Source organism: Pollicipes pollicipes, unplaced genomic scaffold, assembly GCF_011947565.3.
Source record: "Pollicipes pollicipes isolate AB1234 unplaced genomic scaffold, Ppol_2.1 Scaffold_2892;HRSCAF=3391_pilon_pilon_pilon, whole genome shotgun sequence".
NCBI lineage: Eukaryota > Metazoa > Arthropoda > Thecostraca > Pollicipedomorpha > Pollicipedidae > Pollicipes > Pollicipes pollicipes.
The window spans coordinates 5,020-21,731 of NW_023596187.1; the positions used below are offsets into that span (position 1 = coordinate 5,020).

At 53.6% G+C, this 16,712-nt stretch overlaps 2 protein-coding genes across 2 annotated transcripts; one reads left to right on the plus strand and one right to left on the minus strand.

Annotated features, from left to right (window-relative positions):
* Positions 1-1,334: 1,334 nt before the first annotated feature.
* LOC119114676 (trypsin-1-like) lies at positions 1,335-2,195 on the minus strand. The gene has a single exon (XM_037238701.1). It carries the CDS (start codon positions 2,193-2,195, stop codon positions 1,335-1,337), a length of 861 nt encoding a protein of 286 aa, XP_037094596.1.
* A 5,910-nt stretch (positions 2,196-8,105) lies between these two features.
* On the plus strand, positions 8,106-13,034 carry LOC119114677 (uncharacterized). Its single transcript, XM_037238702.1, has 7 exons — positions 8,106-8,183; positions 8,385-8,489; positions 9,025-9,177; positions 10,745-10,906; positions 11,206-11,363; positions 11,738-11,956; positions 12,605-13,034. Exons 1-7 carry the CDS (start codon positions 8,106-8,108, stop codon positions 12,687-12,689), a joined length of 960 nt encoding a protein of 319 aa, XP_037094597.1. The 3' UTR covers positions 12,690-13,034.
* Positions 13,035-16,712: the final 3,678 nt, after the last annotated feature.

Sequence of the window (16,712 nt, forward strand, 5' to 3'; positions counted from 1 at the left end):
TCAGACCCGCTCGGGTTCCAAACAATGCGTGCCCGGTATCTGCGCGTAGCCTGCCGGTATTCCTACCTGCCAAACCGTGCAGCTCGGGCAGGTAGGAGATTGGCAATTCGAGACCCTCGTACTGAAGATTCAGTTTTGCAATATCCCAATAGATTAAGATTGAGGTGACGAATCTATTGCATGGGTTTCAGAGCGCAGGTAATTTTAATTGTACCGTTATGTCATGATGTTTGCTTTGTTTTCACAGATGTAAGCGCAATGAGTGAATGTTGTGAGAGTCGCACGTATCGTTACTTCTTTCTTTAATTTCCTGACTGATCTGTATACTCGAACAGAAATATCTGAACCCTGAAAGTCAGGATTGCAAGTACCTGCATTGATGAGTCTCTTCAGCCTTGGGGTGGTGGTGTCGTCCTCAAGAACAAACCAGCCCGATCATTTTAAATAATTTTGCGGACATGAATAAACAAGGAAAATATCAGGTATCCCTAGGATGGCTAGTGGGTGCCTAAAAATGAGTTGCAGAGGAGTTGCAGTTGCGGATCATATAAGAATTGTACTTCGACGTTGTTGCATGTTCGGAAAAGTATCAACCAAACACCTCAGTTCTTCCGACGAGAGATTATTTGTTCGTGTTGTTTTCGAATGAGAACATGAATTCGACCGTAATTAATTTTCGACACAGCATGGAAATAAGCCAAAGCGCAGTTGGCGTCATTACAAGGGCGTAGACGTCGTCCACCGTGCTATGTAGTTACACTAAACCTCCTCCAAAACTGAAGCTTCAATAGCTATTGATAAACTGCCACCAATGGTTTCCTCAGTGATTCTTTTTTGGTCGAGTTCAAAATGAGCCGCTGAAAAGCCCACCACAAATCAACAACAGAAGTTGAAAGGTAAGATATGTCGGATGTTAACGTCCGGCGATTTTCATACAAAGGTCCAAATATTTTGGACACTCGATTTTTTGAGTCTCTTGTACACCATCTGTTTATCCAAACCTCAAACCGGCATTGTAATCGAAATCCACTCACCGCAGGATGTAAATACTAAATTACAGCGAATCCTCACTTCCATTGGGCAAACAACTGGTAGCATCCAACGGCTCGATGTCAAGTGGGCTGTTGTGATGTCCTTGGCTATGTTTTTCCATGGATACACGTGTAAACACACGCTTCAGGAGCTGGGCATTTATTTAATGTCATCCCAAATGCGGTACATCATGCACCAAACCGACACTGCAAGAATGGCGACTTTACTTGCGACGCAAGCCAATGCGCCCGAAAGTCGCGCTGAAACAAACGCTGTGCGCAAACACCAAGCTGACGGTTCTTCTAAGAGCAGTAGGTGCCGTCAGCGGTGTTGGTCTGGATCCAGGACAGCACCTCGGTGACTCGGGCGTAGACGCCCGGGTAGCCGGGCAGAGCACATCCCCGACCCCACGAGACGACGCCGATGAGGGAGTAGCGGTCGGACTCGAGGCTGACCATCGGGCCACCGCTGTCGCCCTGGCACGAGTCCTTGCCGCCCTCACTGAGACCGGCACAGATCATGGACGGGTTGATGCTGCTGTATGACGACCTGCAGGCGGTGTTGGAGATGACGGGCACGGTGACCTCCCTCAGAGTGGTGGCCTGTGAGCCACCCGAGCTGGTGGTACCCCAGCCGGTGACGATTGCGTCGGCGCCGACAAAGTCGTTACCGGCGGTGGGCAGGCACACTGGCGCCAGCGAGTTGTCACTTGGGAAAGTGATGGGGTTGGTCAGCTTCAGCAGCGAGAAGTCGTAGCCGGAGCCGGACGCGGACGAGTAGCTCGGGTGGTTGATGATCTGCTGCACACTGGCGCGAATCTCACCATCGCTGTTGCTGATGCGATGCTCCTTGAGAAGCACCTCGATCTGGCTGGGTGACGATCCGGACGTGCAGTGGGCCGCCGTCATCACGTAGCGGTTGTTGAGGACACTGCCGCCGCACCAGGTGCGGGTGCCGCCGGCGCTGACCAGGCCCGCCTGCCAAGGATACTCACGCACCTCGGTCTCCACGCCGCCGACGATGCGGGAGGAGCGGTTCGGAACTCCGCAACAGCAGGAACCTGAAGGAGCAGCCGTAGTGGTAACCTGTGTTTCAGTCACCTCCAGTTGGCAGAGGAAGCCGCTCCTCACCACCGAGTAGTCCGAGTGCCAGTCGACGGTCATCGTAGACACCGAGGTTACGGCGCTGGGGCCTGATGTACCACAGAACTTCTGACCGTTCACGGACAGCCAGTCCCAGGAGCAAGACGAGTGCCGTTCCACGTTAAACGCAGAGCAAGACATGGAGATGGTATCACCTGCGTTCTCCGCTGTCAGCTGGTAGTTACAGTCCTCGTTGATGGGATAATTGTTCGGATGGTTGGTGGACTTGATGGTGTAAGTGGTGTCGCGTACCAAGGTGCTGCCACCACACGTAAGCTCTGAGCCACCGCCACCGCCGCCACCGCCGCCGCCGCCGCCGCCGGCGACCGTCAGCGTGCACTGGAAGCCCGGTCTTACTACGCTGTAGTCGCTGTGGAAGGAGATGTCGAAGGCCTGGGCTGTGGATGCCGTAGGTCCCGAGGTACCGCAAAACTTCTCGCCGTTCACCTCCAGCCAGTCCCACGCGCACGAGCTGTGCTGCTCCAAATTAAAGCTGCTGCAGGCCAAGGTGATATCGCTGTCACTGGACAAAACATAGTCGCAATCGACGTAATTTGGGTAGTTTGATGGATGATTGGGAGACTCGATTGTGTACTCGCCTTCTGTCAGCACGTGAGTTCCACAGTCAAGGTTTGTTGCGCGTGGCTGGATGGAAGGAAGCGAGTCGTCGCGGTCGGAGGGAGGCGGTTTCCAGTCGCCCTTATCGGAGGGAGGCGGTTTCCAGTCGCCCTTATCGGATGGAGGTGGTTTCCAGTCGTCCTGACGCACTGGCCCCGGGGCCGACCAGGCCGAGGAGCAGAGGACCAGAATCAGTGCGAATGTCTTCATCGTGGTGGCCGTATGCTGCTGTGAGAGACCCGTCGTCTTTTATACCAGGAGACGATGATCTGCACCTCCGGCCCGCACAACGGCAGCGAACACCTGCAGCGATGTTGCCAGTCACTGATGCGGGGGAGAAAATCGTGTCTTTGTTTCCTTAGAGGCTCTGTCAACAGAATATCGACCGGTTATCTTGTATGCAAGCACCTGTTGACGTAGGCCTCTTCGAGAAGGTGCGTGCTCTCTCTCTCCTGTGCCGGCGAATGACATTTCATGTGCCAGACATGCTGTCTCTCCTGTGCCAGACATACGGCCTTTCCTGTGCCAGATATGCTGCCTCTCCTGTGTCAGACATACGGCCTTTCTTGTGCCAGATATGCTGCCTGTCCTGTACCCAATGCGTGCCGAATGTGCACCCACTCTAGTGCTGGATGCCCGTGCCCGGATTAGACACGCGGCCTCTCCTATACCGGGCACGCGGCCTCTCCTATGTCGGACACACGGCCCCTCCTGTGGCGGGAGCACGGCCGCCCTAGTACTGGACGGCTGCTCCTGTATCGGGCGTGAGTCCTCTCATGTTCCGGCACGCGGCCGCACCAGTGCCGAATATGCGGCCTCTCCTGTGCCCGACGGCCGCTCCTGGTGACATGCGCGGTCTCTGCTGTGTCGGACATTCCACCGCTCTAGTGCCGGACGTGCGACAGTCCCAGTGAAACAGTGACCCTCCAGTGAAACAGTGACCCTCCAGTGAGACAGTGATCCTCCAGTGAGCGGCTCACCGCCGCTTCAGTGAGGTACTGGCGCCGCACGCTCAGTTTTGATGAAGATCATTATAATGACAAAATGCGGGTGAATGAAACAAGTATTTCATGCCTTGCTCTATTTTTTACGAGTTTATGATATGTAGCCATTAGGTCCAAGGTACATATGGTATGGACGCTACCTAAATGCCGCTTTAAAAAGTCGCAGCTTTGGTTCATGAGCGACGCTGGAATCAGAATTGCTGCTTAACACTACACAAAGTCGTCACATGACGAAATAGTTGCACCGTCCGAAATGCGAAATGATCAAGCAGCCTCACCAAGCACGGCTTGTTACGAGGCACTGGTCCGCCATCCATGTAACCCAGAGCATGAAAAAGGTTTTCCAGTGTCTGATTTCTGGTGGGTAGTTCTGAATTGGAAGTACAAGTTTTCCATACGCAGATTGTAAATACTAGAAATATGCCTTTTGAGCACTATGTAAAACGATGGACTTTGTTTCAGACACTGCAGTTAAAGACATGGACCATAGCTGTGATACGAAGCAAGAAATTATCCACCTTGGCAATGCAGTTTGTAACATCAAAAAGAGTGAAAAAGTGATAGCAGAGTGATGGGGAGGGATTTTTTGGACGCATTAACCCCGCAAGAGCTCTTTCTCCCGCATTGATATAGCCCCAATACGCTGCGAGACAATGCAGGGGCGGGAGGGAGTTTGCAACGTGTCAGTTATGGTTAAGATGTGGCTGCTGACCAAACCTGTTTTTGACTTTTTGCTTTCATGCGACGTTTTATATTTTAATCGAATCAACTTGCTCACCGACTTTAGTCCGTTGCGCTGGCCACTCATGCACTAAGGCGTACGCTTTAACCAGCTCAACCTTTGGCATGGCCAGTGACACTTTAGTGCAAATGATAGTTCCGAAACGAAAACATTATTTTTTCGCTTTTGAAGCTATATTGCAGCGGTTTTTGATAGCCTGGTTCCAGGTGTCAATTTAGACTGTTCCCAATTTCGTCGGTGACAGAAAAAAACACCTTTTCACATTTGCCCTTGAATCAAAATCAGTTGATTGGCGTCAATTGTTCAAAAGAGTTATGATTTGAATGACGTAAAACTGAGACTTGATATTATTATTGAACAGACAAAAACGCAAATATTCTGTTATATATCTCAATCAGCAAAACAAAAGGAAGGACAGACGTTTCACCGCCACGCCTTCCTAAGCGCCATCTTTTCAAACAAAAACATTTTAAAGACCATCAAATTTCTATGATGTGAGGCGTTGTGGCTGTAAACGATGCTTCCCTACGCTACAGGAACGGCATACGAATGATAACATGGTATGCGATGAGTGCACATGACCTCGAAGACGAATATAGCACACAGGGTAGACACCAGAACGGTGGGGGATGCACAGGCTACCTAGATAAAACGGGTGTTTAGGTCTAGTTTGTGATGACCAATGACGGTTTATTGGGCGTTTTTTAGCGCAGCGACATTTCCGCAGTTAGATGACAATTTTGAGAGTAAGTATTTTTCTGTTAGATAGATTTGGTTGGATATCTTTTTGGGATATGATTACCCGGTGGAGATCCATAAACTTCGATTTTTGTTTTGCGGAGGTGCTCATTGTATCTGGTTCGCACAAGGCGTGTTGTCTCCCCGATGTAGGAGGAACTATAACCAGGAGTACATATTTGACATGTGATCTGACAGATGGCGTTGCGCGTTGTGCACCCGCCCCAGAGTTCTATGATTGGAAGGGTGTGTAGGAAGGCGAAAGCTCCATTGTAATCTGATCAGTTGGTCGTGAAGCTGATGACTATATGAAAGCAATCAACATAATTAAGATAGGCGCCTAGGGCTGCCGGTCCGTGCGTCGACATACCGCGATAAAATGTCACTTATACACCACATAACGCGCTGGTTGTAGAGCCTGCTTGAGTGGACCGAGAAACAACGATTCGGTTGCATTCATAGAATTGATGGCGAGTGGTCAGGATTCCCATAGTTATCTCGCTCGTTTGATCATAGTAAATTTGCCGAAATCTGACGAAATCATTTTGTAGGACATGGGAAAACAGGGTTTGGCGTCATCGATCGTTACGCCAAACCTTTGAACATGATCAGCATGCTTCTGGAAAAGCTCTATACATGCACCCATGACCTCATTTAGAGGTCTATTTCAATAGAGATTTGCGACGTCCATGCTGAAAGCAATAGACGGTGGCAGGAACCCACATGAGAGCATACCCAGCTTGCCAATATATTCGGAAGTGTTGCTGAGGTTTGCTTTGGTTTGTTTTACCGGCTAGGTTTGTTGTGTTGCTGAGGAATTTTTGCAGCTTGTGTTACCCGCACCGTACTACTGTCCACCCAGCGTGTTTTGTTTGTATCGGAGGTTATTTGCCTAGTATGCACTCATCACCCGCCATGTCATCGTTCGTGTGTCGCTTCTGTGGCGTAGAGAAGCCTTTTTCAGAGTTTAAACGTTTTTGCAATCAGATTTTCCTGCGCGTAAAAACACGCTTTCTAGTTTGAGATTGCTTATATGAAAAATGGCATTGAGGAAACAACAGCGGTGAGTCGTCTCTTATGTTTTACCCTATGTAATGCATATAATGATACTCATTCTTAATGTTCCTTCTGTAATCAAGAAATGGGCTGTTACTGAGTGCCAAAGTGGGTACGTTATAGTTATCGCTACTAAAGTTTTGCGTATTTTCGACGTCTTGGCCTCTGTGCCGCCTGTTTTCAATCGTTTCCACAACTTATACGAAGAATGTCCAGTTCCACTTACAAATTCTCTGTCTCCCTGCCACAGTCTAAGTATACTTCCCTCTCGGGCGTGCTGAAACCGACACCGCTATTGGACGAGCGTTGGTTCATGTCGTGGATTGTCACGAAGCGTGAACCTGTCGAATGTTACGACTGCACGACAATCCTCGCAACTGGCTGTGCTGTGCGCGTGGCTACAAATGTGCATACATAGACGAGCGCGGGCTTCTATTTAGCTTTGATAAGTGACGCCAGAGTCAACAAATTCATTCGCGAGTTGAGACTGTGGTAGAGGCATTGTTAAGCTATCACCAGGTGCTGCAGGTGGAACAACTATAGAAAAACAACAGAATGGCCAGCTTTTTAGAAAACAGGTTCAATTGGTTTGCGAAAATGGCAAAGTACAGGCAGGCTGGCTGGCGGCCGCAGAGTAGCTTGGCGCATTTTTATGCGGTCCCCGCGTTGGCAGCACCCGGCGTCTGGCTTACAACAGGGGTGTGGGGGGTGGGTATTCTGGGAGGACGGGCTGCCTGGAACAAGTCCCGTGTTTCTGTACCTTTATCACTCGTATTCAGGTCACCTGCGTGCACCTAAATGCTCGTAATTCGGGGCTTGAGTGAAATATTTGAGTCATCTGCGCGGTGATCGAATATCTTCATCATACGCATTGGAGGCGATGCTATTAACTTCTGATGCCGATGTGATATGGGTGCAGGCCGGCCCCGCATTCACCGCCCGGCCCTCCTGCGGGGAGAAGTGGGCCGTGCAGCCGGGCGGGGTATGGGGGACCGACCCTCCCATACCGGCGTACCGGGTCGGCCGCCTGTGCCGGGCCGGCCGCCTGTGCCGGGTCGGGCGCCCGTGCCGGGTCGGCCGCCTGTGCCGGGTCTGCCACCTGTGCCGGGCCGGCCGCCTGTGCCGGGTCGGCCGCCTGTGCCGGGCTGGCCGCCTGTGCCGGGCCGGCCGCCTGTGCCAGGTCGGCCGCCTGTGCCAGGCCGGCCGCCTGTGCCGGGCCGACCGCCTGTGCCGGGCCGGCCGCCTGTGCCGGGTCGGCCGCCTGTGCCGGGCCGTCCGCCTGTGTCCGCGGCTGGTAGGCGCCGCCGTGAGCCGCCCCATGAAAGTGATGATGTGGTTTTATGCGAGGCGACACCCACGACGGGCTTACCTCTGCTTACTTTTATTGGTTTATCTATATCACAAGTAAGCTGAAGCTCCAGCGGAGAGATAAATATATCTTGCGCCTCATTGTAAAGCTTTTGTAGCTATTACAGCTTATCCGACCTTTTGACCTGGTCAAGGGTTGTCTGGCGAAGGTGACCGAATCACGTTTTCCATCGATATAAACCCATGAGTGGTGCACTTAATATCAGTTGAAGGGCACGTTGTTTCTTACTAGACAACCTTAAAGAACATCAAGATCTACCTAAACCGATTATTTGTTCTGAAAGTATGGTGGTGGTTGTGACATAGATATGATACAAGTATGATCATGTTGACCTGTTGTAGCCGCTGCGGCACTGCATGCGGCTTGGGGCCGCCGCTCACGCCGGCTCTCGCTGTCCAGCAGACATGTACAACCGATCGAGCGGCTCGTACCCGGCCAAATACGGCGTGATCCGACGTCTGCCAGAGTACGCGGCGATCATGGCGCGCATCGATCAGCGCCACGCGTCAGCAGAGTCCGCGCTCAGCGCCGTCGACGCCGCGCTGCTGGCGCTGGAGGCGGCGCTGCCGGTGACGGCCTGGCCGGCGGCCGAGCGTCTGGCGCAGCTGGGGCCGGCGCTGGCGGCGGCCGCCGAGCGCGGCGCCGACGCCTGCGGCCGTCTTTCGGCGCTGCTGCGTCATCAGTACATCGTCAGCGCCGTCCAGGGGCAGCTGGAGCGGGCCGTCAACACGCTCAACAACGAGGTGGCCGGCCGCCAGCAGGAGTTCAGCCACATCATCGACCTGGCGGTGCGGGCGGGTGGCCGCGGGTGACCGGGCGGCGCCGGAGCTTCGGTGACGTCATAGCTGCCATATCGGCGGCGACGATTAGACTCAGATTGGCATACGGCTGCTGGACGGCTTTTAGTCTCTCTGTCTCTCCCTTCCCATGAGTTATGAATGCACCTTGGTAAGACAGTAGTAATAGCTTTATTCCTCGGCGAAAAAAAACGGTAGGCGGAGGTCCCGCTGTCTTATCTACGTGAATAACGCTCCATGCAAATGCACTTAACAACCTCCGTAATTGTGAATGCACCTTTCAGCAGGTTGCCCAGTGGTATGTACGCTGCCTCTGGTTCAGGTTGCCCAGTGGTACGTACGCTGCCTCTGGTTCAGGCCTTGCAACGCTGCTTTTGTAAATCATGCAGTATTAAGTGCTATATGCATAACACAACCGGTAACAGCAATTAATCGTCCGCAGTTTTCAAGGTCCCCGCTGTTTTTCGTTCAGCCGTGACATTCTGCCGCGCCTCTGAATGACCCTTCACCTGTGTATATCCCTCAGGAAACGCTGAACAAGACACAGAATGACGTTAAACTGGTCACCGATTTGCTGGAGAATGCCTTCGTGCAGTACTGGAATGACAACTCCACTAAGTACCAGCTGTCCGAATTTTTTCTGTCACGCCACGTCAGTGAAGTGGTCACCGCGCTCCGGGTGAGCAGTCGATAAAGTCGCCGTGCCCGAAGCGATGGCACAGGGAGGGGCGGAAGTGCATGTGCACGGAAGGCGTGTGCCCCCTCAGACCGACCATCAATGACGCAATTGGAGGGAGGGGAGCGTGAAAAATCAAAAGGACTTGCTGAAGGTCGTATTAAGGACCCCGGATCGTACGGCTGGGCCCTCAAAGTCAAAGTGTTTGTCAGGGACCCAACATTGCCCAGGTGGTGGTTCTGAGTCGGTCAAGAAGGCACTTTCTGCACAGCGGCAGGGACGGGACCCCGAATGTCAGAAGGCATCTTGCGTTGGCCAGGGCCTCTGGCAATGAAAGGAGCCGCGATAACGCACGGTGAAAGTCCACAATGAGACAATGGGAGGGGCTCATAAACGAACGTGGGTGCTTTCCGCGCCATTTCGGCCAGGTAGCTAAAAAACGCATTAAACAGAGTCCCTGCGTTAGTTATTGAACACCATGTGCCGGTAAGGGATCGTCTTGCGTCAATGAGGACCCTGTGTCGATCCGGGCCAACTGCCCCGGTTAGAGCGCTTTCCGTGTCAGGGAGGGGATCAGCGTATGGTGTATCCGTATAATGGCTTAGAAGGACGAGGGGCCCCTCCCCTAGTGTCGTCAGAATGGAAGCAGGTAGGTATCGCGGGCTGAAACAAAAGGGTCCTTTAGCCACTGACCGGGAAAGATGGCGTTCTCTAACGTGCCTCTAGTGTTCTACGCAGGGTACTCCTTGCCCGGGAAAGGTAAGGGGGTGTCTTAACATTCGTGCAGGACATTCGTGCAGTCGTACCTCAAGTTTCAGTAGCCTATGGGGCATTCATTGCGCATGTCTTAAGACCACAGCCTCTTTACCTGTCTGGTTTCGGGGCAGCGTCGGTTTTTTGAGGAACACTGCACGGCGATCTAGGGCCTGCACTGGCAGCGGGTGGCAACCAGCGATGCCGCGGAACGCGCGCGACGGGACCACATTGTTACATGAACGGAGCCATGCATCATCAAGATATGGTCAAAAAGACTTGGAACTATACACCATTGTACTCAGAATTAAACAAAAACATGCCTATATGAGATTTGTGTAGCTACAAGGTGATACGTCACGATCGCAATAAAATCGCAATTTCGGGGAAAATTGACCTCTGACATGACATAATAGGATTAGTTTTTGACCTAGCCACATACAGGTGATTACCAATCGTGAGATATTGTTGATACTAATCCGCTGGTGTTTTGCTTTTTACTAGGCTATGACTGTATTAGTTTGAAAAAGCCAGAGGGTCGCCGTTCCCTATCGGTCCATGTTACGAGATTCAGCGAATCGGGGCGATGGCTAATGCTCAACAGGGTGGATCGAAATGGCGTAGAAAATTTGCATTGACACATGACCAGCCCATGTTTGCCTGAGCACGTGCATCCTCGTCAGAACTCATAACCTCTTCTGAAACTGTGTCTTTCTACAGCCGCTGCAGCGATTATATATGGGGGGGGGGAGGGGGGCGTCGTTCTGATCCGCTCATTTTATCAGCGACGACTTCTGACGCGGCATGTGCCCGTCAGAACACGCTGACAAACGTTCTGACGAAGACAGCCACCCTGCCACTGGCCAGGAAGTCTCTGGACAACAGTCTGACGGTGCTCATTGACAAGATACGCACCAACAGCTTCAGCAAGTCCATCCTGGAGAACGCGACCAGCAAAATCCTGCGCGACCTATACGAGGTGCCGAGGACCGGGGCCGCTCTGGCAACTGCTGACGATTGCCCGCGCTTGGCCAAAGCGCCGAGCCGTCGCTGGGAAAATGGAGTGATTGCAGCCTGTTCTTTGCCGGGTTTTACTGCCGATTGAACTAATTTGCATATTAAGTTTTGCCCTATCTATCTTAAACGACGCAGTTGTTGGCCGTGCTTTGGTATGCCACGGTCGCCGTTACGCACGCGTGATGCGTTGCGTTACACAGCCAACAGCTGATCGCCGGTAAGAGCTGGCCGTCTGACTCCGCCCTCTGTGTCGTGACGCAGTTTAACGTGACCGTGACGTCCGAGCTGGAGCTGTGGACCCAGCAGTCGCTGAACGAGCTGTCCGGCGCGCTGAGAACGCTGCTGGAGGCGCTGGAGCTGGTCCAGGCGGAGGCCAACGCCTTCCTGCGCCAGACCACCTCCGACCAGGAGTTCATCCAGTGGGTGGGCCGCGTCACCTCGGCAGCAGCTGCTGGCTGGAGATAGAATCTCCGTGGTCTGAATGGTTGCCTCTCGCGCTGATCCCGTGCAGTCAGCTGCTGCGCCATACCGGGACCAACCGATGGCCTGGCGACTGCATACGTGGCAGTGCTACACGGCCGTACTTCACCGTCTGGATATTTTGTCCTCATTGGCGATTCACTCAGCCACACTTGCCGCGTCGCTTCAGCCCCAATTGGCAATGTTGGTAGCCAAGTGCATTCTGTCTTGCCTCGAGTCGAAGTTTGAGCTGCATGTCGTCTTGCGACGCAGCGAGCACACGCTATGAACACGAACGCCGCATGTAGCTCAATGTGTGCCGCTCTGGTCTCAGGTCGAACTTTGTCGAGCTGAACGTGTTCTTCTCGGCGTTCACGGAGGAGCGCGTGGGGCAGCAGCGCGCCTACACCTTCACCAGTCTGCTGGCCGACATCGGCGGCTCCATGGGCCTGTTCGTCGGTGCCAGCCTGCTCACCTGTGTCGAGATGGCCGAATTTCTGGCCGCCTACCTGCTGCAGCTGGTGCATGGAGCCTGGAACCGCTGCAGGCACAGGTGAGAAAGCGTCTGGAGCAGCTGCATGCACAGTGAGGTAGCGTCTGGAGCAGCTGCAGGCACAGTGAGGTAGCGCCTGGAGCAGCTGCAGGCACAGTGAGGTAGCGTCTGGAGCAGCTGCAGCCACAGTAAGGTAGCGTCTGGAGCAGATGCAGCCACAGTTAGGTAGCGTCTGGAGCATCTGCAGGTACAGTGAGGTAGCGTTGGAGCAGCTGCAGCCACAGTTAGGTAGCGTCTGGAGCAGCTGCAGGCACAGTGAGGTAACGTTTGGAACAGCCTCAGTCACAAAGGTGGTGTCTAGGGCGGCTGCAGGAGTGACGAAGAAGAGCACGTGAGGGTGTCACGAGAACGGGACCGAGAAACGAATTGTCCATGCTCTTCATGTTGGAGACAGGGAGATGCATGGCATCGCGTATCATATCACCCTCCGTCCTGCTCCATGGAAGTGGAAAACCCGGAGTCCAGGTATCTCCCATAGCTATTTCGCCATGTTTGTGACCATGTCCAGCATTCGGCAACTTGACGCCAGGTACAGGGAGCGGAGTGTTACAAAAGAAGCCCGAAACATAGCGCTGTCTATGCTATTGATGGCCGGGGTCGATCCCCGTGATGTGCGGTGAGCTGTCACGAAGCGGTATGCCTTTTCAGGAAGCACGGCGAGAAGCCAGCACGCGTGTATCCAGACAAGTGCAGAATCGTAAAGACAACCATCACCGACGTCTGGATGACTTAGATGCTGGTGGCTAGATTCTGTTCACAGTTGTAGAGCTTGTTATAACCCCAGCATCTAACAGTCGTGGAGTTGTCACCGCACCGCTCCAAACATTGTTTTGGGATGTTAGAAGAATCGTCAGCGGTCGTAGGCATAAACTCGCCCTTGACTGTCGCTAGAAAACTCACGATGGGCACATTGGACAATAGATGTCCCGTGAGCACAAGACCCGAGGCAAACACCAATATGTGTTCTCAGCGTTTGCAACAGCCATCTCGTCGCTATGACTGTGGAAGCATGATTTATGCGTGCATGAGCGCCCGTCGCCAACTGCGGGATATACGTCAGATGGGGCACGCCCTAGGTAGCACGTGAGTACAGGCCTCCGTGTCACTGTCACTACCCCCTCCCCCCCCCTAAATAAACGTCACGCCGAAAGCCGAGTTTCCGCCTAAGCTCCTGTCCGGAGCCCCTATCCGTCGGTCCAGACCATCCCCGGCCAGAGCCGGAGTCGCGCAGCGCCACGTGCAGGCCCCCTCGAGGTTCAGCTGAGAGGCCGCGCGTGGAGTTGTGGAGTTTCCTCCCACGTTCTCGCTCTCTCCCCTCCGTTCGGCTGACAGGAATGTGTCGCAGCAGGGAGGAGGCCGGGAAGCGGGCAGGTGCGCCAACAGCGCTCCTTCACCGCATTGCGCGGGTGCTGCGGCCCCTGTCACGCGCCTGTCAGCGGCCACCGTCTCGCTGCATATCGGACCTCCAGTCAGCCCAAACGCCGACTGTAGGTCGTGCGCGCTGATAACGGTATGGCGTGCGGTCACCCGCCGTCGGCTAACCGAACACGCGTTCAAATGTCAGCCATCTCAACACCGCCAAGATACGATAGCTCTAATCTGTATTGACGCGGACTCCACACACAGTCGTCACAGCCACCACGGCCGTCACAGGCATCACAGCCGTGACAGCCGTGTCGGCCCACCGGCCGGGCCGGTCTGCAGCTAGTCGGGCCTCCACTCCTCGTCGCTGCCGTCCGTCGGGCCGCCGCTGGACTGGTCCGACGGCGAGCCGGCCCCGGCCCCGGCCCCGGCTCCGGCCCCCGGCCCCGGCCCCGGCCCGGCCCCGGCCCCGGCCCCGGCCCCGGCCCCGGCCCCGCACGATCTCCACCGTCAGCTGGTTGAGCCGGGTGCGCCGCCGCGGCCGGGGCGCCGCCGGAGAGACGGCGCGCCGGCGGCCGGGCAGCGGCGGCCCACTCTCGGGCCGCGGCGTCGTCGCCAGGCGCGTCTCCTCGGCAGAGAGCGGCGCCGGGTTCCGGTGGTAGGTCTCTCGATGCACCTGCGGCGGGGTGGAGCGTGTGGACGAGGCGCGGTAGGGCGCGCCGCTCGGGCACTATGTCCTCACTGGCACACACACCACCAAGGGTGCCAGACATCGATGCATTACACTTAATCTCGCGCGAAACTCTACGCGATATGGATAAAAATGAGGCAAATACGCGAGTACCCAAGCATAAAAATGAGGCAAATATAACGCTGAAAAAAATGCGATGCAGAGTAACAAAATGCACAAGGAAGTGTGATTTTAGGTAGCGGTAGTTAACCCTGTGTTAGAAACGAAACGACCGACGCAGGTTCGTCTTGACTACGGAACGTGCAATGACCCGTAACTAATGACTTCAAAGCATGCTTTCCCGAACAAGTTATTTACGCGAACGACGATGCGACCGGAACAGCGCGGCCACCCACCATCAAGTTCTTGAGGTTGATGGAGCGGCGGGGGCAGACGCCGCAGTAGACGCGCTGCTGGCCGTGCGACTTCATGTACCGCTCGAGGTAGGCACGCAGCGCGAACCGTTGTCCACACACCTCTCATACCTCGTCCCTGGCGGCTGGGGCGAGCCGGGCCAGCACTGGAGCGCGGGTGGAGGCGGGGTGCACCGCCGTGACGGAGCGGTCCGGGGCGGGGCGGCCCGCACCGCCCCAGAGCAAGCCCCTCCGCGCATTACGAGCTATGACGTCGGCGGACACGCAGCCACGGGCGAATCACACCACCAACGCACATTATCCGCTCTTTAGTACGTCCGGTGCGACTCAGGCCCGCCTGCAGCTGCATCACTGTCACATCACAGCTGCTGTCACAAGTGTCGCACCGGAAAAGCCGTTGTCGCACCTGTCGCCTGCTGAATAGACGCCAACTCGAAACAGATCTTCCTGTCAGCACATACAACATCCGGCGTTGGGCACCTGAATCATGACGTTGCGTGCGATTTAAATGACGACGCTAGTGAAAGCAGCACAGAGCCATGCTGGAGGCCGGGTGTGAGCGATGGTGTGTTTGCATTCTGTCACCAGCACATTTTCTGCATATTGCTCATTACTGAAGAACCTTCGGTTTACGTGGGGAAACGCCGCCATGTTGCTCTTGTTATTTTTAACGGCGAGTGATTGCGGGAGTGTCCGGTCGCTTTGTGGCACGCATGCTTTCTGTGTCGAACACATTCTTTATCTGCTTTATCATATTATCTGCTTTTCCGTTACTTGTATGGTTATGTTTGCTAGCAGAGTATCAGAAGTACAGTGGTTGAGCTGGGTATCTGGAGACTTGCAGAGTTGCGGGGTTCGATTACCCGCGGTGCCCGCCCTTTCTATCGGGATGAGAAAATCCCAATGTCATATGGGATATGTAATTTTCAAAGGAAATGTGTACAATGAAAGGTGAAGTCAGGAAGCGAGCGTAGGGGTATACTGTTTGTATTTAAATGCAACGTTTGCCTATTCACGAACGCACTAACAGGTAAATGAACGCAACCTTGTCTCCATGAAATAGAACCTTTACCTCGGTAAAACTATCTTGTAATTTGCAAATGTCTTGGGTCGACAGCATATCCTTCTTTGCCAAAGTTCCATGACGCATCTCCTTTCCAAATGAAAACGCTTGGATGCAATAGGGCGGACAATTTCGGAATCGGGCAAAGAACCGTTTTAACACGCGCTCACGTGGGGTGTCAAATAGACCCCCCACAAGGTTTTTCCAGATGGTTTTCGAACGGTGCGGCGTAGCCACGCCAAATTTGCGTAGGCTGTACACAATTGAATAGTGGATTGCTTGACATAAAAATTCAGATGTACCTTGTCAGGCCATTGACCTATGGCAGGCCAAACTCAAGCCATGGTTTCAGCGAACATAATTTTTAGGGAATCGTCAAATCTGTGTTTGTTCAAACGGATAGTATGACGAAGCTATGCATCTCAGAGATGCTTTCTTGGTCACCAAAAATATTGAATGAGCAAATTACGTTGACCTAGGTCAGGTATGAAGGTAAGACCAAGGTCAAACAAATCCGATTTATTGCGTTAGGGCTTGCTGCTATGGGATAGCTTGTGGTGCTCATTTCGAATTGTTGACAACAGAAACCGCATTATACATCTTCCATGGCCTTCTTAGTGGTCAGAACAGGTCATTGACCTAAGATGACCCGGGTTCGCACAAGGCGTGTTGTCTCCCCGATGTAGGAGGATCTATAACCAGGAGTACATATTTGACATGTGATCTGACAGATGGCGTTGCGCGTTGTGCACCTGCCCCAGAGTTATATGATTGGAAGGGTGTGTAGGAAGGCGAAAGCTCCATTGTAATTGATCAGTTGGTCGTGAAGCTGATGACTATATGAAAGCAATTAACATAATTAAGATAGGCGCCTCGGGCTGCCGGTCCGTGCGTCGACATACCGCGATAAAATGTCACTTATCACCACATAACGCGCTGGTTGTAGGCCTGCTTGAGTGGACCGAGGAACAACGATTCGGTTGCATTCATAGAATTGATGGCGGGTGGTCAGGATTCCCATACTTATCTCGCTCGTTTGATCATAGTAAATTTGCCGAAATCTGACGAAATCATTTTGTAGGACATGGGAAAACAGGGTTTGGCGTCATCGATCGTTACGCCAAAACTTTGAACATGATCAGCATGCTTATGGAAAAGCTCTATACAGGCACCCATGACCTCATTAGAGGTTTATTTCAATAGAGATTTGCGACGTCCATGCTGAAA